The sequence below is a fragment of the Alexandromys fortis genome, unplaced genomic scaffold (assembly GCF_014885135.2).
Source record: "Alexandromys fortis isolate MF-2015 unplaced genomic scaffold, M_Fortis_MF-2015_v1.1 scaffold_58, whole genome shotgun sequence".
NCBI lineage: Eukaryota > Metazoa > Chordata > Mammalia > Rodentia > Cricetidae > Alexandromys > Alexandromys fortis.
Window position 1 is genome coordinate 8,249,623 of NW_026067940.1, and position 23,601 is coordinate 8,273,223.

Genomic DNA, 23,601 nt, shown 5'->3' on the forward strand with positions numbered 1-23,601 from the left:
TTCTTCAACTATACTTTTCTGCTCCTCAAGAGGCATGTGTCTTATGGTCCTAGCAACCTGGTGGTGGGCATCCAAGGTCCTAAGCTCAAGTCTCTCTTGGGTTGTAAAATCCTGCCTGCGCACACGCATGTGTGGGTGCACACACACACACACACACACACACACACACACACACACACACCCCTCTTCCTCATGGTGTGGCCTTCATGAGAACACCTGCTGGGGATGCAAAGTCCTGATTTTCTCTATGTCCATCAATTATATCAACCTCAGTTTTGCCAGGAATCCCTCTCAGACTGTACCCTCCCCCATTTATTTCTTTAAATTACCTGTAGGAGGCCCCTGAAGATTGCAAACATGTGAATGAAGGCAGAAAGCTCTTGCAGTGCCTCCCAAGCCCAGATGAAGTGCAAAAGGCCCTGGAGGTGTACAAGCTGTCTCTGGAGATCGAACGGTTAGAACTGGAGAAACGGAAGTGGGCACGAGTCCACAGGAAACCCTCTAAACATGTGAAAATGAAGGGGCCCCTTAGCCCTTTTGGTTAATGCACAGGATCTCCATGCAGCAGCTGGACTGGCCCCTACCACTCCTGTTATAAAGTTTCTGGGACAGAAGAACTTAGGTGGGTTTTTCTCATTTTGTTTTTGAAGCTATGTCAGTGTTTATAGGCTAGTTACTGCGGTTCAGTTGCCTTCTTGGCTCGACTCATGGGGATGGGTAAATATAAACTATTAAATGCCAAATGTTTGCGCTGTCATTCTGTTCATTATGTCGCATGAATATGACGGATCCGGAACACAGATTCACTCTCTAACATGTCTGTAGGTACTTTTATTTCTCCTTTATTTTCTACCTTGCAAAGAATACAGTTCAGACTATCCCAACCCTATTCCTGCTGACTTGTCACAGAATGCCATGACTCTGTGACTAGTGTGTTGTAGGAGGCCACTTGTTTGTTCCTGGCTGCTCGGACCTGAAATAACCACACAGACACTATATTATTTGCAATACAGTTTGGCCAACAGCTTAAGTGTATTTCTGGCTAACTCTTATATTATAAATTAACCCATCTCGGGCTGGAGAGATGGCTCAGTGGTTAAGAGCACTGCTTGCTCTTCCAAAGGTCCTGAGTTCAATTCCCAGCAACCACATGGTGACTCGCAACCATCTGTAATGAGATCTGGTGTCCTCTTCTGGCCTGCAGGCATACATGCAGACAGAATGCTGAGAATACTGTATACATAATAAATAAATTAAAAAAAAATTAAACATTGATCTCTGTATTGCCATGAGGCTGTGGCTTAACAGCAAAGTTTCAGCATGTCTGTGGTGGCAGCTCTATAGCTTCTCCCTGACTCTGCCTCCTTTCTTCCAGCATTCAGTTTAATTTTCCCTGCCTAGCTCTGTTCTACTCTATCACAGCTCAAGACAGCTTCATTAACCAATAGTATTCACAGCATACAGAGGGGAATCTCACATCACTCATGAGCCCAGCACCTGCCAGTTCTAAACTTGCAGATCAAGATCTGAATTTAAGGAACATTTTTTTTTTTTCTGGGAAAACAAACAAACACCAGAATCTTATGGGACTGAAGAGGTTCTTTGGTGCCCCCTTCTGGTCACTTTTCACATTAACAAGTACTTCTGGTCTCCCTTTAAAGAAAATTCGTTTTTGTGTGTTTCTCCACATTACAAAAATAAAATCAGATATATGTCCTGACTTGTTATTTGTTTATTTTTGTTGAGCTGACACAAGTTATAGTTATCTTAGAAGATGGAGCCACAACTGAGAAAATACTTCCGTAAGACTAACCTGTATGCAATAAGACTGGCCTACAGGCATTTTCCTGATCCGTGATGAGGTGGGAAGGCTCAGCACACCCCTGGGTATATAAGAAAGGAAACTGAGAAAGTCAGGAGAGCCAGCAAGTAAGCAACATTTCTCCTCCACTCCGTATCAATTCCTGGCTCCAGGTTCCTGCCCTGAGCTCCTGTTCTGACTTCCATGGATGATGCAATAAGATTGTAGACCGCCCTGGCGGGTCAGTTAGTCTAGGGTTGTAACCCACCTGGCAGGTCAGTTATTCCAGGGTCCCGGAGAGGTGCTATCTGAAAAGACATGGGCGGGAGAGAGGAAGAAGGCCAAGAAAGGTGTGTTAAAACATACAAGAACATGTGTATAGCTCATGCACAAACATTTTGTGATTATGTGATTATGTCGTCTAAGTTATTTGAGTTGATTTTTTTTTTTTTGGTGTCTGTGAGGAACCCCACAACTATCACAAAATACCTGCATTTCCCATTCCCCTTTGACCACAAAAGTCCACACCGGGCCCAGTCCAAGTCCATGTCTGCCTGTGGCCTGCAGATCAGGACGTGAGCTTTCTTTCAGCCATGGCTGCTTGCCTCCCAGCACATTCTCCACCATGACGGTCATGGGCTAATCTCTGGAACTGGGAAAGGGCTCAGTCAAATGCTTTCTTAAAGGTTGCCTTGGTCATGATGTGTTACCACAGCAATAGTAACTAAGACAGAAATGTGTAATTTTACACATTTCATAGGCATAAATGTGAAAGTAAAATTACATATGTCTGTCTTAGTTACTATTGCCAAATACAAATCTAAATATATGTGGTTGATTTGTTTGTATTGAAATGATTTGTCCTTTGGCTTTTGCTTGGTGATGTTTGATATGTTTGATGACCACAATAATATCACAATGTATTATCTACTACAGCTTTATGATATTATGGTGGAATGCTAGTTAGGACCTGTGAAGCTCCACAATATCAAGCTATTAATCTTTTTTCTGATGTCAATTGAGTTCCCATAGTGGTTGTGTAGCAGTTTCCTTAGAGATTGAAACATTCCATTTCTTAAGGAAGCTTTTTGAGATAGAAGGTAAACCACACAAACTAGCTTCAGGAAGTTCACTAGGCCCCCTTCCCTCCCAGAGTAAGCAATAAAGACCACTAGGGGTCACTTTCAGACAAGCAATAAAGATCACTGGGGGTCATTTTCAGACAAGCCGCACTGCAAAGAATATTCTGAGACAGACAAGTTACCCAGAAGAAGCTCCCTGAAACCAGTCGAGCTCCCTGAAAGAGAGAGCTCTGTTTAGACCCACAGACTCTCCTGGGAAGGGCACTCTCCCACCAGCTGAGATGCCTGTAGACTGTGCAGTGCTCCAGGTTCCTGCCTTTGTGAGCTGTCATCCATGCTAGTGTGGCTTTGATCATGTGGTCACCTTTTGAGACATTTCTGCCCCTGTTAGTAACCCCTCACCTGTATTCCTATAATGAACCCCAATAAAACTCATTGGTTCACCAAGTTGGACTTTGGTGGTATCCATACTTTGATCTGTTGTGGGTTCCCTATTTGGGGTAAGTAGATGTGTGTTGTGTCTCCCCAGGGAGAGTCTTGTCACACAACAATAGTATATCCTATTATATGACAGAGAAACAACTGTTCAGTAAGTCCACAGATGATACATGTAGAAGAAGCCTGGTCATAAGAATATAATCCAAATGCAGATGGGACTCCATTACCAAAAAGGCCAATCATTGGGAAGTCAAGTGATTGACTAGCCTCCCTGTGACATGGCCCTCTAATGGGTACTGGTAGATAAGAATGTCAGTTCTCCTTCTGGAGACATCACTATCCCTGACTTCAAACTCCACTACAGAGCTACAGTACTGAAAACAGCCTGGTATAGGCATAAAAACAGACAGGAGGACCAATGGAAATGAATCAAAGACCTGGATATTAATCCACACACCTTTGAACACCTGACTTTTGACAAATAAGCAAAAAAATATCAAATGGAAAAAAGAAAGCATATTTAACAAATGGTGCTAGCATACTGGATATCAACATGTAGAAGAATGAAAATATACCCCTACCTATCACCATGCACAAAACTCGAGTCCAAATAGATCAAAGACCTCAACATAAAGCCAGCCACACTGAACCTTATAGAAGAGAAAGTACACTTGAACGCATTGTCACAGGAGACTACTTCCTAAATATAACCCCAGTAGCACAGACACTGAGAGAAACAATTAATAAATGGGACCTCCTGAAACTGAAAAGCTTCTGTAAAGCAAAGGATATGGTAAAAAAGCCAAATGGCAGCCTACAGAATGGGAAAAGATCTTCACTAACCCTATATCAGGCAGAAGTCTGATCTCCAAAACACACAAAGAACTCAAGAAATTGGTCATCAAAAGAACAAATAATCCGATAAAAAAATGGAGTATAGACCTAAACAGAAAACTTTCAATAGAGAAATCTAAAATGGTTGAAAGACACTTAAGGAAATGTTCAACATCCTTAGTCATCAGAGAAATGCAAATCAAAACAACTCTGAGATTCCATCTTACACCTGTAAGAATGGCCAAGATCGAAAACACTGATGAGAACTTATGCTGGAGAGGATGTGGGGTAAAGGGAACACTCCTCCATTGTTGGTGGGAATGCAAGCTGGTACAACCCCTTTGGATGTCAGTGTGGCGCTTTCTCAGAAAATTAGAAAACAACCTTCCTCAAGATCCAGTAATACCACTATTGGGTATATATCCAAAGGATGCTCAATCATGCCACAAGGACATGTGCTCAACTATGTTCATAGCAGCTTTGTTTGTCATAGCCAGAACCTGAAAACAACCTAAATGCCCTTCTACTGAAGAATGGGGGAAAGGGGTCAGTAAGTGTCCCTGTTGTAAGGAGGAGGAGACAGTGAGAAAGTCTTGGGATTGGCTCTATGACATGGTTCAGTGAATAAAAGTATCTGCAGCCAAGCCTTGAAACCTGAGTTTGACCCCTAGGACTATGTGGAAGGCAAGAACCCAGTCCTGTCTCCACACCGTGATTCTTATGCCAGCTCATGTCTCTGTCAGATTTGAAATGTCATTGGATGACCCAGTCCAGTTCTCTTCTGTACTAGACTTGTTCAACTCTGCCCTTCCCCTTCAGTGACTTAAAGTGCTTGTCCTACTGGATTTTATCACCTGGCTCAATATCAACTCATTAATGATTTCAAGTTCTGCCTTTAATCTGACCCAGCGTATCTGAGAATGCTGTCTAAGAACTTTGTCTCCGAGACTCAGCAGCCTGTAAATTACAGGTCATTTCTCCAGACCCACAGTTCCTCAGAGCCTTGTGCTCTACTCGGCTGGCCTCCTGTCCTTTCTGCTTAAGTATGAAGTTATGGGAAATCGTAACTAGTTTTAATTAAGGAATGAGGAAGGATTCTTAAGAAGTAGTTAGCCAATGGCTGCAATTCAGTTTCATATTAAGTACAATTAAATATGTTTTTAAGGAATACACTTAACTATATAATTATAGAATCATTTGGAAGCCAAATATTATAACCATTAAGGTTCTTACTTAGCAGAAACAATTTGTATTAATGTATGATATTAAGGTGAATACTCCTAAATGATGAAAAGTTAGTTCTTGATAGGCCTTATTTTTCTCTAGTGTGGTAGTCATTAAGTAGAATATTTTTCTATTAATATGGCAAAGCATCACATTATTATAAAAATAAATGAGTTCAGTAGTATGAAATTATAAATCATGGTATAAAGAGAAGACATTACACAATGCATTGCTTCATAATTTGGAGAATAATTGTCTCTTGTTCACAGGCAATTCTCAATAGTTTGTAAGAATAAACTTGTCCCACCAGAATAGAGCCAGTTATAAATGCAGATGTGAGTTATTGTTTTAATTTATAAATGGAATGGTATTTCGAGAATGTTGCTCATTGTTCCCCAAACAGTCTTATGGGGGTAAGTTATGTAAATATCTGTTAGATTAATTCAAAAAGAGTATTTTTCCAATGAATATGTTTAATTTTATGTTGACTGAGGTTTTGTGTCCCCCCCCCAGGTCCCACAGTCATTTAGACTCAAAGAAACACACAGAGGTCTACATAAATTATAAACTGGTTGGTCTATTAGCTCAGGCTTCTTATTAACTGATTCTTATACCTTATATTAGCCCATAATTCTTGTCTGTGTTAGCCATGTGGCTTGGTACATTTTATCAACAAGGCATTCTCATCTTGCTTCTTCTGCGGCTGAGTCATGACTGCAGACTGACCCTTTCCTCTTCTCAGAATTCCCCTGCTCTCATCGCTTCACCTCTACTTCTTGCATTGTCGCCTTGCCTATACTTCCTGCCTGGCTACTGGCCAATCAGAGTTTTATTAAAAAATAATACAAGTGACAGGATAAAAGACCATTGTCCCACAGCAATTTTCTATTACAAGCCTTGGAGTATTACATAAGTAAATATTACTTAAGGCCTATAACTTCAAGAGTGAAGACTTTATATTGTTTGACACTTAGCCCTGCTCATACAACAGAAAGGTTTCCAATATAGATGGACAAGTTGTCCATGAGGTATTAGCTGCCAAGGAACGACTGGAGCCATGGAGAACAAAAGTTCATCTTAACTGTTGTTGCTGTTTTCATTATCTCTCTGTGCATGAAGCCAGAGACGGGAAACAGAAAGCGAGATTTGTACGCTGAGTGAAGATGTATTACTGTGATGGGTGTAATAAATAGCTGAACTTCCAATAGCTAGTCAGGAGAGGATAGGTGGGATTTCCGAGGAGAGAAATTGGGAGGAAGAATCTCGGCACATGATTTGGAGCTAGTCGGAAGTGCTGTACTAAGAAGAGGTAACTGAGCCACATGGCAGAATGTAGATTTAAAAAATTGGTTAATTAAGCTATAAGAGCTAGTTGAGAACAAGCTAAGGCCAAGCTTTCATAATTAATAATAAGTCTCCATGTCATTATTTGGGGGCTGGCGATCCAAAACTAGATAAGTACTTTGATTGTGAAAGTGTCACCCTCCAGTGTGACTCTGGCTTTGATGTGCTGGATCCCCAAAGTATCTCCCTCTCAGAGAATAGAAACTTGTATACAGAGATTTCTAAGTCATAGAATTAGGATTTAATTGTGAGTTATGGTCTCCCCTGCACCTCTCAAAACACTAAGGTGAGTTGAGGGGGCAAGTCTCCTCCTCTCAATGAGAACAGGAAAATCAGAGGCCCTTAGAGAACAGAGTCCCCATATGCATAAGAATACTGACTCCTAACTTTAAATAAACCATACAGGACACTGCTGTTCTGAATGGTCACCAGAGCGAGCATGTCTCCAGTGTGACAGAACAGGCTCATAATCTGGGAGACTCAGGCCGGAGGAACGTGGAATCAACTCTATTCAGGGTCACACAGTGAGTTCCAGGGCAGCCTGGGTTTAAGGTCCCCCCCCCACTGCTTATTCTACTGTGGCAACAGAAACAGCAGCAGCACATACAACCCAACAAGCCTGTGCTGCAGCTGAGAGTGCTACATCTCGCAGGCAACAGGAAGCCAACTGACTGTCACAACGAGGGACGCTTAAGCAAAAGTGGCCTCAAAGTCCACCTTCACAGTGACACACTTCCTCCAACAAGGCCACACCTCCTAATAGTGCCACTCCCTTTTGGGAGCATCTTCTTTTAAACCACCACAGAAGGTATACAAGCATTCCCTGGAGATTAACCGCCAGAGCTACAGAGAGACAAAGCAAGATGCCCTGCCCAGAGAAAGAAAGGGGATGTGCCTGGCTTGCTTGTTGCTCTCTGAGTTAAAGTGTACTTTGATGTGGGAGTGATTTCTTTCTAATCTGTTGCTTTCATTGGTTAATTAATAAAGAAACTGCCTAGGCCCATTTGATAGGCCAACCCTTAGGTGGGTGGAGTAAACAGAACAGAATGCTGGGAGAAAGAAGCTGAGTCAGTGAGTAACCATGATTCTCCCACTCCAGATAGACACAAGTTAAGATCTTCCCTGGTAAGCCTCCTCGTGGGCTACACAGATTATTAGAAATGGGCTAGTCCAGGTGTGAGAGTTAGCTGAGAAAAGGCTAGATATAATGGGCCAAGCAGGATTTAAAAGAATACAGTTTCCGTGTAAATATTTCGGGTAAAGCTAGCCATGAGGGCGGCCAGGTGCCGGCGACGCAGCCCCGCTGCTCCTTCAACAGTACTTGCTGTGCATATCTGGTATTTTCTCACTGTTTCCACCAGCAAGAATGATCACACCATTTTATCTTTCTAGTTTCTACCACATCCCACTCTGGTCTCTAATCATTCAATAACTTATAAAAAGTAAATTTTAGTTCTTTTATATCTTCATGAAGCTACTTTATTACTCATTTACAGTAGACTATATTTTAAAGGGTAGACATGAAACCTAATTTGTAGCTTATATTGTGTTGCTATTTTTGCATGCAAAATCACTCATGAGTTTTTGGCAAATGGATAATTAGTATTTTATGCATATTTTATATTCAGACTTCCATAGTTGTCATATATTCAATACTGTCTTTAGGATGATGAGTGAGACAGTAAAACAGAGATTGGAAGACAGTCAAGAGAACCTCCCACTGTGGGAGATCAACGTCTAGCCCTAGTGTGAAGAGGAGTCAACACATATGTAAGGCCACCCCACAGGCACATGGGAGCTTCACCATGGGCACAGCAGTTCCCATCACTCATGTAAACTGAGTTCTGTTTCAGGAGGTGCTAAGTGTTTGATTTTCTGGCCTTTGAAAATTTCAAAGCATATATATATTAATTTTCTTGTTTTTTTTTTTAAAAAATCTTTTGCATTGTTTTGCACATGAAATTTGTCGTGTTTATTTAAGGCTTTGGCACATAAGCAAATGCTTCAGTGGTTAATGTGGAGAGGCAGATTAATGCATCCTCCCCATTCATTCTTATCAGTGTGTGCATAATAAGAATAGCTAAAAATTTGATTTATTTAATTAAAAAGTCATAATTTCCTTAGCCCTGGTTTGTGTTGTGCATTCCTTCTACAGAACTGGTGAGTCTAGGGGTCATCTAGCATGTGTCATTTGACTTATGCCTCTCCATTTCCTGTGGATTCCTCATGCCCCATGTTAACTGCAGTCCACATGTGTATGTGCTGTCCACAAATACATGAGATCATGCACCATTTTTAGGTTTAAAAGGAGGTCCTATATTACCTGGTACCATGTAAGTGGAAATTCACAAATTCCCTAAAATCTGATTCTAAGGAAGCCCAGTGAGAGAAGAAAATCCAGAGGGTGATTTGTGAAAGAAGTCATGGTTTGAATAAGAAAATTCAACAATTAAATAGAACAGTGACCAAAAGATCATCAGAACAGAAATTCTGGAACTAAAAGTTTCAGTGAATGAAATTAAAAAAAAAAAAAAAAAAGGTCAAGACTGTCAGCAGGAGAAACAAGAACATCTGAGCCAGAAACAGCTTACTAGAGAAAGAAAATAGAAACAGAAAGGTTAAAGAAAGCTTGTGGGACTTGCAGAGCAGCAGTAAGCCAACAGAGATTCACAGTTTGAGCTTTTGGAGGAAGAAAAGATGATGGGGAAAGTTGCAGGAAGCATGTGTTATAAAACAATTGTAGAAAATGTCTGAAAGCTCTGAGAGAGACAAATACTTAAGTCTAGCAGCTCTCAAGGAACACACACACACACACACACACACACACCAATGATAAAAGGCACATAAGAAAGCTGTAAAAAAAAAAAAGACATCTAGGTGTTTCCGGGTTCTGGCTATAATGCTGCCATGAACACAGTTGAGCACATGTCTTTGTAGTATGAGTGTATATCCTTTGGGTATATGCCCAAGATTGGTATTGCTGGATCTTGAGGTTGGTTGACCCCCAATTTTCTGAGAAATTGTCATACTGATTTCCAAAGTGGCTGTACAAATTTTCACTCCCACCAGCAATTGAGGAGTCTCCCTTTATTCTGCATCCTCTTTAGCATAAGCTATCACTGGTGTTTTTGATCTTTTCCATTCTGACTGGTATAAGATGGTATCTCAGAATTGTTTTGATTTGAGCAGTTCCTTAAGTGTCTTTGGGCCATTTTCCCCCTCAACTGAAGAAAGGATAAAGAAAATGTGGTACAGTTACACAATGGAGTACTACTCTGCAATAAAAAGCAATGGAATCTTGAAATTTGCAGGCAAATGAATGGAATTAGAAAAATAAACATTCTGAGTGAGGTAACCCAGATCCAGAAAGACAAACATGGTATGTACTCACTCATAAGTGGGTATTAGATGTAAAGCAAAGGATAAACAGTCTGTATTCCAAGACCTCAGAGAAGCTAGGAAACAAGGAGAACCCTAACAGAAACGTTCATGGATCCCCTGAGAAAGGGGAAATAGACAAGATCTCCTGAGAAAATTGGGAGTGTGGGGGGTGGAGAAGGTAGAGTGGAAGGGGAGGAGAAGGAGAAAAGAGGAAGGGGAAGAGAACACGGGGGAACGGGATGATCGAGATGGGGGAAGGACAGAAACTGTGAGCAAGGAAAGAGAAATCTTAATTGAGGGAACCATTGTGGAGCTAGGAAGAAACCTGGCACTAGAGAGATTCCCAGGAATCTACAAGGAAGACCCCAGCTAAGACCCTAAGCAATAGTGGAAAAGGTGCCTGCACTGGTCTTCCCCTGCAGTCAGATTGATGACTACCTTAATTGTCATCATAGAACCTTCATCCAACAACTGATGGAAGCAGAAGCAGAGATCAACAGATCTGTTTGAGCACTGACTGAACTGACTGCAGGGGAGCTAGCAGAGGCCCAGACTCTGAATGTGGGAGACAGATGTGTATCTGGGACAGTCTGTGGGGCCACTGGAAGTGGGACCAGGATTTATCTCTAGTGTTTGAACTGGCTTTTTGGAACCCATGCTCTTTGGAGGGATACCTTGCTCAGTCTAGATATAGTGGGGAGGGTTCTGGTCCTGCTTTAAAGTGATGTGCTAGACTTTGTTGACTCCCCATGGGAAGCCTTACCCTCTCTGAGGAGTGGATGGGAGGTGATGTGGGGAAAGGTGGGGGGAGCGAGAGGAAGGGAGAGAGTGGGAACTGAGATTGGTATGCAAAGTGAGAAAAGATAGTTTTAAGAAAATAAATATAAGTAAATAAATTAAAAAAAAACAAAAGACAAAGAGAAATCATAACAGAAGAAGACAAGCAGAGAGTTATATATGGACTCCAATTGTGCTACCAGTGACTGTCCCCAGAGAAACCTAGGATGAGAGAAAGCAAATTTATATATTCAGAGTAAAAAAGAATCAAGAGTTGTCAACCTGAATGCTATACCCAGGTAGGATGGCTTTCAGAAATAAAGGGGAAATGAAGTCTTTCACAAAGAAGCAAAAACTGAAAGACTTCCTCACTACCTGCCCAGCCTCCCATGAAATACCACAGGCTATGCTTCAACCAGAAGTAAAAGTGTGCTGATTACTCCCTTGTAAACATGCATTTATAGAACACTACCAGAGTATTATAATCATATTCAGAAAGCTTTCCGACTATAATAGTGGCTTGTAGATATTTCAGATTTCTAGTATAAAGATTAAAATCAAAATGGGTAAAAATAATTGTAACTACAGTTGTTATTATAGATATGGATCAGTGACAGGGCTCAGCAGTTAAAGACACCTGCTGCCAGTTCTGACATTCTGAGTTTGATGAGAAGAGAACCTATTCCTTCAAATTATCATTTGACTACACACACACACACACACACAAACACACACATATACATACACACTCACACTCACATACATACACCACACACAGTCACACACTACACACACTCACACACACCACACACGCATACACACCACTATACTCACCCTCCCAGAAGATTAAAAAATAAAGTCTCTTTATAAAAAAAGAATATACAATGTACACTGATGTAAATTGTAGAGACATAAATGTAAATTATGGAGGCAAGTAAATAGTATAAACCACTATGTAAGTAAGTAACACCATGTTAGTAAGGAAGTCCCACATTCACAGTTTATTTTAAGGTATTTTATATAAGCTACATGACAATCATGAAGCTGAAATCTATTCCTGGAACACAAAACAGAGAAAGAAGAAATTGATATCTAACACAATAGAAAAGTTAGCAAATCACAAAGGTAAAAAAGAAGAAAATTCTCCAAAAAAAAAAAAAAAACCACTCCACAAAAGTAAGAACTTTACAATAACTGAAATGGTAAACATTCTTATCTACCAGTCGCTAAAATCATGAATGTAAGTGGATTAAGCTCTTCAATCTAAAGTCATAGTGAGCCTGGCTTGGTAGCACGTGCTTGTAACCCTAACACTTAGGAGGAAGAGGGGCAGGAAGATCAGGAGTATAAATTCAGCCTCAAATACTTAGAGAGTTTGAGGCCAGCTTGGGTACATAAAACTTTGGCACAAGCAAGCAAGCAAAGAGAGTGGTTGAATGGTGTGGTGGCTATTCTTGGTTGTCAGTTTGACTACATCTGGAATTAACTAAAACCCAAGCAGATGGGCACATCTGTGAGGGATTTCGTTTTTTTTTTTTAATTAAATTATTTGAGAGGGAAGTCCCACTTTTAATCTGGGCCACACCTTCTGCAGGCAACCTATATAAGGGACATAGAAGAAGAAAGAGCTCTCTCTCTCTCTCTCTCTCTCTCTCTCTCTCTCTCTCTCTCTCTCCTTGATTGCTCTTGCCCTAGTTAGCAAGTCCATTCCTTCGCTGGCACTAGAGCCCACTTCTTCATGATTTTGGCACATATTGAAGACCAGCTGAGACATTGAGAGACTGAAAAACTATTGGATTCTTGAACTTTCATTTCATAGGCAGCCATGACTGGATTAGCTAGACTTGTAAATTAGGTTAGTGGCCTACAAGCAACTCTGATAAGTCCCCTTTCTCTCCACATAGTGATTCTATAAGTTCTGTTCCTCTTGAGAACTCCGACTAAAACAAGTGGATAAAGAAAGATTCCAGACATGTGCTACCTAGAAGGAATCCATTTTAGCTTTAAGGTCGCACCCAGACTGAAAGGGAAGTTGTAACACCCTGGCGACAATCCTAGTGAGTTGTGGCCAGGAAGAAAGGCCCATTATAGGTGTCAGTCACGTCACAGCAAGATGTTCCTGGATGGAGAGGAAGAATAAACAGTCTCAAGCCACCTCTGGAGCCACTCTGTTCCAGGGACTCTTTCTTCTCTTCCGGTCTCAGCATCAGCCATTTTCTGACTGAAGCAGAGAAACGAGTACTTGGATTTTATTTTAGATCCCCAAGAAGGTTTGAGCTGCCTAAGTTCCTCTAAAGCTTTTTCTTTACTTCTAGCCTGGAGATTTTCCTGAGCCTTGGGACTCTGAGGAACTGTCTACACTGTTATACTGTTTGTACAACAGGTGTCTGTGTCAATAAAACTTTATGAAAATATCTCTTACATTCAAAGAGACAATAGCTTTTACTGGAGCTCACAACCAGAGTTAATAATACAAGTTGAGGTTACTTAAGACTGCAAACACGCTGTGTATTCAGCCGGTTTGTTCAACCTGCCTTTCAGAGAACAATGGAACAACCAACCTTGCCTTGGGTTTTCCCAAGTGATCAGCATTTACAATTTAAGCTAATGCACAGCTTTGTTTTCTTTTGTCTTTTTGAGACAGGGTCTCTCTATGTAGCGCTGGCTGGCCTAGAACTGGCTATGTAGATCAGCCTGGCATCAAACAGAGATCTGCCTTCCTTTGACTCTCAGAGGCTGGGATGGCTCATAGTTTAGAGAGCAATGTATGTGTGACCATGTGTACAATGATAATCATTTGCTGAAAAGAGCAGACAGGCCAAAAGCGACCCTATAAAGCAAACATCCCCATCCACGTCGAGGGCAGTGTGGAGAGAGTCCATTTGCAATGACGTTTGCAGCACCGCTTCTCATCTGTCCGCTGGGGGCAGTTGAGACTCTGATGTCTCATCCTCTGGAAAAGCCTTTTAACGATTTTCTGCGAAGTATCCCCACTCCTTCACCCACGGGATGTTTTCTGTGCTATCAATGAAAGAGAAAACCAACAAAAGAAAAAACAAAGTTTTTACCAGGTTCAGATTCACAAGACAGCCTTAGGTAGCCATAGCCTCATACAGCAGGCAAGTCACAGATACACCTAAAGCCATCTACTACAGACAGATGGAAGACACAGAATGAGAAGTGGACAATTCAATCTTGGACAAGGAAGTGCTTGATTTCCCTCCCTAATGTGGCAAAGCCACATTTTGGCTACTCCAAGCTTTTCTTTAGGGTGTTTAACCACACAGTTGTCAATTTGAAACTCTTGAGGAAATGTTGATTTCTGTTGTGCCCTTCCAGCACTTTTCCTACAACACGGAAGGCAGAAGTATGTCTGTCCTCGTGGCTTTGCTGAACCATGAAGAGTCTGTGTCTTAAACAGAGACAGGGTAACTGAGATCTCTGTTGTGGATTTGTTAAACACAGATCACATTGACTCTGCTATCCTGGTGGCCCCAGAGATAGAATTCTAGCTGATAAGGCTCTCATAAGCTTCGCTAAGTTCATCTAGAAGTTCACCCTGAATTAGTGTTATTGTGTTTGTGTCTTGTGTTTAGCAGCATAGGGTAAAATTTAATCTCCATTTAATGCCCAGAAATCACTCATGAGCTAACCTCTCGACACTCATTTTTTGAATTTTTAAAAATGTATTGTATGATAAAATTACTGATGGTAGCATGCAGACTTTGAATGTATATGTCCGTGTGTGTATGTGTGCGTGTGCATGTGTGTGTGTTGTGAAGATGGTTTTTGGACTCCATTATTATGTAGGAGCTGTTGCCTCTTACACCTTTTTCTATCTTTATTTTAAAAAATGGGTAAAATGCAGGAATTTAACTGTTAAGTATAGCATTAGAGACTAAAGACAAAGGTAGTATAAGACTTCACAGAAGGTAGGCCTAACTACAACGACAGATAACAGAAATGCCAATTTTTAACTTTTTCCTTTTTTCATGTGTCTGTATGTGTGTGGGGTTTGTGCATGCCATAGCCAAACATGTAAAGGTCAGAGGCCAACTTCCAGGGGTCTGTTCTCTCCTTCCACTATGTAGGTCAAAGGGATCAAACCCAGGCCATGAGAATTGGAAGCAGATGTCTTTACCTGATGAACCATCTAACTGTACCCAAACTGGCTATTTTAATACTGAATTTGATGAGTATGTGCCTTGTGGAATTACCAAGATGTTATGCTTTGTTAAGATAATCATTTATGTCTTCTGCTGGACTTTTCAGACTTTGGGTTTCTTAGAAACTATCTTACCAAAGTAAAATAAAATATTATTTAAATGTCTGTCTATGCTATAACATTTTAGAAGACCATTTTATGAGCAAATATTTAAAGAAAGTTTAATACATTTAATACCCGTCTGTCTGATCAGAAATGTGTATATCTACATCTGAAGTTTATGCATAAGTTTGAAAAGACAAAGTCACATAAGTTTAATACAGGCCAAGTGACCATTAAGTAATCTCATTTATATACAATGCACCATGACCAGTGAAATTCTTTTAACAGTTCTACTATTTTTAACTAGTATTATTCTGATTTAAAGGAAAGACAACCCTACCATTTGGGAAGTCTTGCTGTCGAGACACTGGCCCACCTGTATTTGCTTCTAATAAATAAAAATTACTGTATACCACAGGTGCACTTGGACCTCACAAAGGTAATTTGCCTGTGCTAACTAGCGCTATTTTTAAATTTTTACAAGGTTGACAACTTTAGTTTTTGTCAGTGCTATTAACCTATTGCCCTACTGGGATTAAGATTCTAAATTTCCCTTCCAAAGTCCAAGCTAAATTAATAAGTGAAGCAATTCTGTGTCATTCATCTGCATAACGGGCTAAGTAGTGCTGGCTCCTTGGTATGCTAAATGTATTTGTGCTTCCTTCATATTGCATAAGTTCTGTAGGTGCTAAACTTTGGAGAATACCTTACCAAGCGGGGCTACTCCAAACAGGAATTACTATAGACACCAGCTATTCTCTGTGTTCCTAACTGTACCATGGCCAGTCCTGTTAGGCAAAGGTAATTAGACATCCTTAACACTGTGAACTCCCAGCAGGACCTCCTATAAATTCAAAACTGCATTAGACATGGTTTACCAAGCAAGTATATCTGTAAACAAGTACCCGAGTTTTCAAACCTATTATTTCCTCTTGTTGCCTGTGTTTTTGCAAAGCTTTATAGCCGTTGCCTGTTGAGATTCCTTTATGTCTCTTAGCTACACAAAATTCATCCTAGGGTCTGATCGACACCAACTCCTTTATATCTGTCATTTCTACATCTCTGCACTGCAGCATCTAGTCAGACCAACAAGGACAAACTGTAAAGTGGTGGTGAGGAGCAGGCGAGATCGAACAAGAAGACGGTTTATCAGTGGTGTCTTTGGAGACAATTACTCAGAGACAAGTAGGACGATTAGCAACATCAAGATGAAGTCACACTTGGGATGGTAGTGCTTGTTTATATATAGTGCCACTCCTCAGGAGTTCAAAGCAGGAGAATTATGAGTTTGAGGCCAAGCTAGGCTTTATAGTGAGACTTCATCTTAATGTCAACAACAGAAGAGTCACTTGTGCTACTCACTTCAGAACAGTGGAAGCTACAGTAGTATAGAGAAATGGTTCTTCTTCAAGTTACCGTGGCTGCTCCTTGTATTCCGTTTATAATATTTATTTCAGACATAAGATTATTTTCAGAGATCCGAGACAGTGTTAATAATTATAACTATTTGGCAGGAACTACAATATTCTAAAGAAAGACACCTTGTACTGCCTTCCTTTTGGCTGCCAGACTGTTATAACAATGGTCTTGAAGAAATTAATTTCCCCAGACTGTCACTCTGCTCAGCAAAACTATAAAACTTCTTGCAACTACTTCCATGTTGGGGCATGGAATTGGGGTAACCTAAGTCTGTCTTCTGGGCTCTGATCACCCAAATGGCTCCAGAATAACCTATCTATCTCTGTTCCCTTAAGATAAGAGCTGTAGTTTAGGCTTCAGCAGCTTTGAGGGATTAGGCTCACACAAGCCCATTTAAATCCACTAGGCCAGTGAGTTACTTGTTTTTCCTGGGACTACAGCAGAGACTACCCATTGTTTTGCCTGATTGAGTTCCTCCTACTAGCCCTTCATAACTCGGCCTTCTTTATTCCTTCACGCCAGGAAGAAACGTACTCGGCCACTTAGCTAGAAGGTCTCTTCAAATAATCTCCCAATGTGTGCAATTTCACTGCCCCTTTCTGAGAAAGATGTATCTACTATACTTCCTTTCTGTCATTCCCAAGAGCTAAAATGATGATGAGGTGGGTGACCCAGCTTCCACCCTGCTGATGAGGACAGTGCCATAGGGAATGGGAAGTGTCAAGACAGGAAGGGATGTGGTCTGTGGGTGACATTATATTCTGAGTCACAGACTAATCTGCACATACTGATGTTTCTGCACTGACTGAGAGAGATTAATTTCTTCTTAGTAGATCATTGGGTTTAGTGTGTGTGGAGGGGTGTGGTGGTGTTAATTTCAGCAATTTGCTATATACCCTAAGTGTGTACACCCTATTATATACTAATTATCAGTTTTTATTGCTAGCTCTTACTTGCCATCTAGTTCTTTCAGAAGATTCTCCAATATTTATTATGCTTATTTATTTACTTGAATTTCTGTTTTGATATCCTTTTTAAAAAAAGTTATTTGATCTGATTGTAATCTAATGTGTAAGGGTGTTTCTTAGTTAGGGTTTCTATTGCTGCAATGAAACACCATGGCCAAAAAGCAAGTTGGGAAGTAAAGTGTTTATTTGGCTTATATTTCCAGATATTGGAAGAAGTCGGTACAGACATTCAAACAGGACAAGATCCTGGAGGCAGGAGCTGATGCAGAGGCCATGAAGGGGTGCTGCTTACTGGCTTGCTCAGCCTGCTTTCTTATAGAACCCAGGACCACTGGTCCAAGGATGGCACCACCCACAATGAGCTGGGCCCTCTCCCATTGATCACTAATTGAGAAAATGCCTTACAGCTGGATCTCATTTCCTCAATTGGGGATCCTTCCTCTCTGATGACTCTAGCTTGTGTCAAATTGGCACGTGAAACCAGCCAGTAAAGGATGTTTGCCTCAATACCATGTGCACCATGTGTGTGCCTAGTGCCCTCTGATATGAAAAAGGACATCTGATTCCCTGGAACCAGAGTTACAGATGGTTATGGGTGGCCTTGTGGGTACTGGGAATCAAAACCAGGTCCTCTGGAAAAGCAGCCAGTGCTCTTAACTACTGAGCCCTTTCTCCATCCATGTTTCCATATTCTTATTTAAACTAAGTATGATGGCATATCTGTGTAATTCCTGAATTTAGGAGTGTAAGGTTTGGAAGGTCGTGAGTTTGAGGCTACATAGCAAACTGAACATTGATCTGACCTATAAAGTTAGAGACATTGTCTAAATAAATAAATAAATAAATAAACAAAAACAAACCAAACCATGTACAGTCCTCCGTTCTACCAACTAAGCTATTGAACCCCTAAGAATTCAATAAATAAGTTTAAAAAAAAGCAAATAGTAACACACTTCCTCCAACAAGACCATACCCATTCCAACAAGGCTGCACCTACTCCAAGGAGGCCACACCTCCTAATAGTGCCACTCCCAATGAGGTTATGGGGGCCATTTTCTTTTAAACCACCACAGTTTAACCAATTTAAACAATAAAATTGTTTTTATTGAACTATACATTTTTCTCCCCTCTCCTCCCTTCCTCCCTTCTCCCTTCTACTCTCTCCCATGACCCCCATGGTCCCAATTTACTCAGATCTTGTCTTTTTCTCCTTCCTATATAGATTCATGAATGTCTCTCTTAGGTTTCTCTTTGTTGTCTAGGTTCTCTGGGGTTTGAGGTCTTCTATGCTCAAGATACCACCCAGTGTCTCAGTTCACTTCCTGTTGTCTGTACAAGATGTAGAACTCTCAGCTCCTTCTCCAGCACCATGTCTACCTGCATACCCTCATGTCCCACTATGACAATAATGGACTGAACCTCTGAACTGTAAGCCTGCCCAAGTAAGTATTTTCCTTCATAAGAGTTATCATCGTCATGGTATCTCTTCACAGCAACTGAAACTAAGACAGTGATCAACACCTCTAATTCCAGAATTGGCAATTGAAGTCATGAGTCTGAAATGAGCATTGGCTAGATGGTAAGTTCCAGGCCAGCCAGTGCTACAGAGTGAGACCCTGTCTTAGAAAATAAATCAAAATAATAACAATAAATAAAATATCTTAAGAAAAAACAGAACAAAACAAACTTTTCTAATATTTAAATAAAATAACAATTAGACTGAGTTAATTTTCAACCCCAAATGGGGAATATAATAGATCAGATATTTACTTTAATCATCAAAACATATCAGTTTTAACAAGCAAGAGGCCAGCCTGGCCCACAGAGCAAGATCCTCCTGCAAATAAAGGAGGAAAAAGGAAACACTTAGGTTTACATTATCCTTGAATTCTGTCTCACACTTCCTCTTCCAGCCTGTTTCCAGCCCAGTGCTCATCTTGCAGTGCCAAACCCATCTGTGTTCTTTCCTGAAGGAATGCCGCCACGGCAGATGGGAGACTAATTGTGTTCATCAAGTTGTTTCTAGGGAATGCATTTCCCTTAGCTGTGACCATTTCATCACTGTGTTTCCTCAGCACCGATGAATTATTATATCATGAGTACAGAGACTGCAAACCAATTGCTGAGGGTTCCTTTGGGGAAGAACTGAAGAATTTCTACTGTATATGCCTCATATTGCCCTGCCCCTATTTTCAGTTCAACAATTAGAAAATTGTCAAGAAAAAAAAAATCATTCACAAGGTAAAAGGCAAGAGATACTGTCTTTCTATTAGAGTGATTCATCTTATTCTTAATTCAGTTTTGATCTCCTTTTTCTATACATCAAGCCATGCCCAGATTGGCTGATACTTTTAGTCACACATAGGGTCCTCCTACAGGCCAGGACACTCCCGTCTACCCACAACTCACTCCTTCTATTCAAAAAGAAACAAAACAAATCAAAATCTGTAAGGACCAGAAGCTGCAAGGTAGGGAGGAAATGAACTAAGTAAAGGCGCGTTTTCAGGAAAAGGACAATGTTTACCAAACCACGAGCCATGAAGCATAGCATAGAGTCATCCAGAATTGAGTCAAGGGATTCCTCTGCCATTGACCGATTGGGAGGTATAACTTCCTAGTAATGAGATAGAACTTCCTACCAGGATGGTTCTTGTCCTTCTAGAACATTCTCTGAGCATAATCATGGGTAACTGCTTCACCAGCAGTACCCGGGGAATGGAGCAGCAGTCTGCTAGGAAAAACTCAACAATATTAGCTTGCTACCAAGTCAGTGAGATCAGTGTATGGACAGTGATCACGATTGTACAGTAGTCATCTTTGTATAAAGATGCTTGGAGTTTGCAAGCTGTTTGGGGATTAACATTTGGCTTATCTGCTAACTATCTAGAGATTTGGGGTAGTTTACCCAGTCTACCTAAATTTGTTTCTTCATTGATACAATACTGAAGATAAGAGCCACTTCAGGAGGTTTTATGAGGTCAATTATAATTTATGTTAAGTTCTGGTATATTGTATAGTTAAAAGTAGAAGTACAATAAAATCCTTCTGATGATTTCATGATGTTTGTAGGTAGATACAGCTCTCCCTCTCCTTGAAGAAGATTCCTCTGGAAACAGATGGAGAGGATTGTAAACACCCACACCTGGTCAAATGCAGAGACCTGACCATGGACACCCAATGCCAACTGACACAGCTCTAGCCTGACACTTGGATTTGTACGGCTCAGGGAACACTGAGGGGAGGGGCGAAGACTGAAGAGACAGAGGCAGGTGTCTGCCGCTCCAGAGTGCTTTCTGCCTGTGACAGAGAAGCTGTGCGCAATATGGTTGCTTAAACAAGACATTTACAATGGCAATACCAATTGACATGCCAAGGATGGGGGAATCTCACAGGGCCCCACGCCCTGATGAAGGTCTATAGACCTATAGACAATTTTAGTTGTTCAGAGGAGAATCACACCAGCATCCTGATGGGCTATCTGATCTCGGAGTCAGACTAGACATGCACATACAAGCAAAACTAAGTGGACTCAGCACTGGTGTGTGTGTGTGTGTGTGTGTGTGTGTGTGAACACAACAATTAAAGAGGGAAAAATCATGAGTCAGAGAAGGAGTGGAGGACAGGATGGAGTCAAAGGGGAAATGATATTTACATATAAATATGTAGACAACTCTCAAAGATGTTTTAAATAAAAAGTGTTTGCTTCACTAAAAATATCTGCCCCCTTTTATTTATTCTCTCTTTGATATCCAATCACAGACTTCTTAAGCTTTGCTGATTTGGGTACATTAAGAATAAATAGTTACATACATTTAAAAATCATAAGTATTCTTTCATTCATTTTTAAGAAAAAATAATTTATACTACTAAAATTTAATTATTATATACGGGGACAAATTTTGGAACATCATTTTTTTTCTGCCAACTAATCTGTTATATACATTTCTGAAAGAAAAGTCTATTAAAATGTTAAAGTATTCTATTATTTTGAATTTAAAATAATGAAACAACCATCTATCTGATTAGTACATTGAATCTATCTTTTTATTGTAGTTCCCCTTTCTAAGGACTGGAACCTCAGTAAATCGGGATTCTATTTGTTCCATTGTTTTCTTAGAAGTTGAAAGATGACTCTATTTTCATCAATATTTTGAAGAAATTTTCTCAGTTACATTTTGAGAATACTTCCCATTTCTCTTTGAGAGATAAGCATTTTAGCTACTGTCAGTATGTAGTAGTCTCTCTTCATAGCAATAGAACAGTGACTAAGACATCTACCAAATATTGTGGCTTCCAGTTTCAAAAAAACAAACACAAAAGTATAGGAGATTTAAATACTCCACTCATCTTGAGATAAGTCATCCAAACTTAAAATTAACAAACAACAAACTCTAGAATTTTATACCATCAAACAAATTAACTTAATAGATATATAAAGAATATCCCATCAAACACATAAATGAATAAACACCCTTCTGGGCAACCCATTGATCCAACCTTATAAAATAATAATTGGTGACTTCAGCACCCAAATTTTACCTCTGTATGGGCTACTCAAACTCAGTGCAACAAAGAAACCCAGATATAAACTATATCGAAAACCAAACTTAAGAGGATGTATAGAGAACATTCTATCCAATACAAAAGGATTTAACATTATTTTCATCCTTAACACGGACCACATTCTAGGCCCCAAAGCAAGTCTTAATAAGAAAGAATGGATATCTTTTCCTATTTTATAGGAACATGGAAGACTAAAGCTAGACAGCAATGGCAAGAGAAACTACACTGAATGACACCATTCCAAATGAACAGGAGTGAGTCATGAAGAAGTCATGAAGGAAATGAAATACTTCTAGAATCAAATGAAAACTAGCATACAACTTCCTAAACACTGGGGACACAGGTAGGATAGTAAGAGCAAAGTGTACAGCAGAGTGCTTCCATGAGCATCTCAGAGAGTCCTCAAGAAAGTGCATAATGATGGACCTGAGGCCTTAGGAAACAAGAGCCAGCTAAACCCCAAAGCAGGAGGCAGCAATAAGTAATAAGGGTCAGAAATGTATTAATGAACAGACAGTAAAGAACAATAAATAAGATCAATCAAATGAGAGTTTGTTCTTTAAAAAGATAAACAAGATCACCTCACGAAACTAGACAAAATAAAGGACCCAAATGAATAGAATTAGAAACCTAAGAGATCCCAACAGATTCCAATAGAATCCTTGAAAATGTAGAATGAACGGACACACATGGCCTAGTAAAATAAAGTCTAGAAGGTACAAATGACCCAAACAGGCTGGAACAGCCTCCTAATCTTAGCAAAGAGCTCCTGCTGGGGACCAAGGCTTCAAATACATGAACCTATGGGAGCCATTCTTATTCAGACCACCAAAGTACATATGTTATTTGTGTCTCGTCCACTTTTCATGTTCATGTGTATGTGCACCATGCCATGTGTGTGGACAAACATACGTGCATGTGTGTGTGTGTCTGTGAGTGTGAGAGAGTGTGTGTATATACATCTGAGATTGATGACAGGATTCTGCCTCAATTACTTCCACCTTATTCTTGGAGGCTGAATCTCTCAATCAAATCAAGAATATGCCAAAACTGGCTATTCTCACTAATCAGTTTACGGATCACACCTCCTCCTTCCCAGACTGGAATTGAAGTAAACCTTCTGTGCCAGTCCAGAATTTATATACATGATGCAGATCTCTGGACATCTTACTGAGGTGGCAAGTACCTTAACAGTTGAGCTATCTCCGCAGCCCAGGTTCATGAGTCATATTCAGTGGCCTGCATTACCTCTTCTGAATTTACTTTAAAATCTGCTTTATGGAGTATAGAATAGCCATGCCAGCTTGTTTTTATTGTTCATTCACTGGGCAGTCGGCCTTCTGTCTTTCGACTCTGCCTGTGTTCTTTTTTTTTTTTTAATATAATTTTTTATTGAAAAAAAAAANCTTCTGCCTCCCGAGGGCTGGGACTTAAGGCATGTGCTGCGGGAGCCTGGCTCCTTTCTTCTCTTTATTGGCACTAGCCAATAATATAATTGTTGTG

At 40.3% G+C, this 23,601-nt stretch overlaps 1 protein-coding gene across 1 annotated transcript in view; it reads left to right on the forward strand.

Moving 5' to 3' along the window:
- The window catches only part of LOC126504985 (zona pellucida sperm-binding protein 3 receptor-like), a 51,388-nt gene extending 50,843 nt beyond the window's left edge, over window positions 1–545 (forward strand). Inside the window, 1 exon segment of the mRNA XM_050147609.1 lies at window positions 336–545. Within this exon segment, the coding sequence (XP_050003566.1) occupies window positions 336–545 (210 nt within the window).
- Window positions 546–23,601: the final 23,056 nt, after the last annotated feature.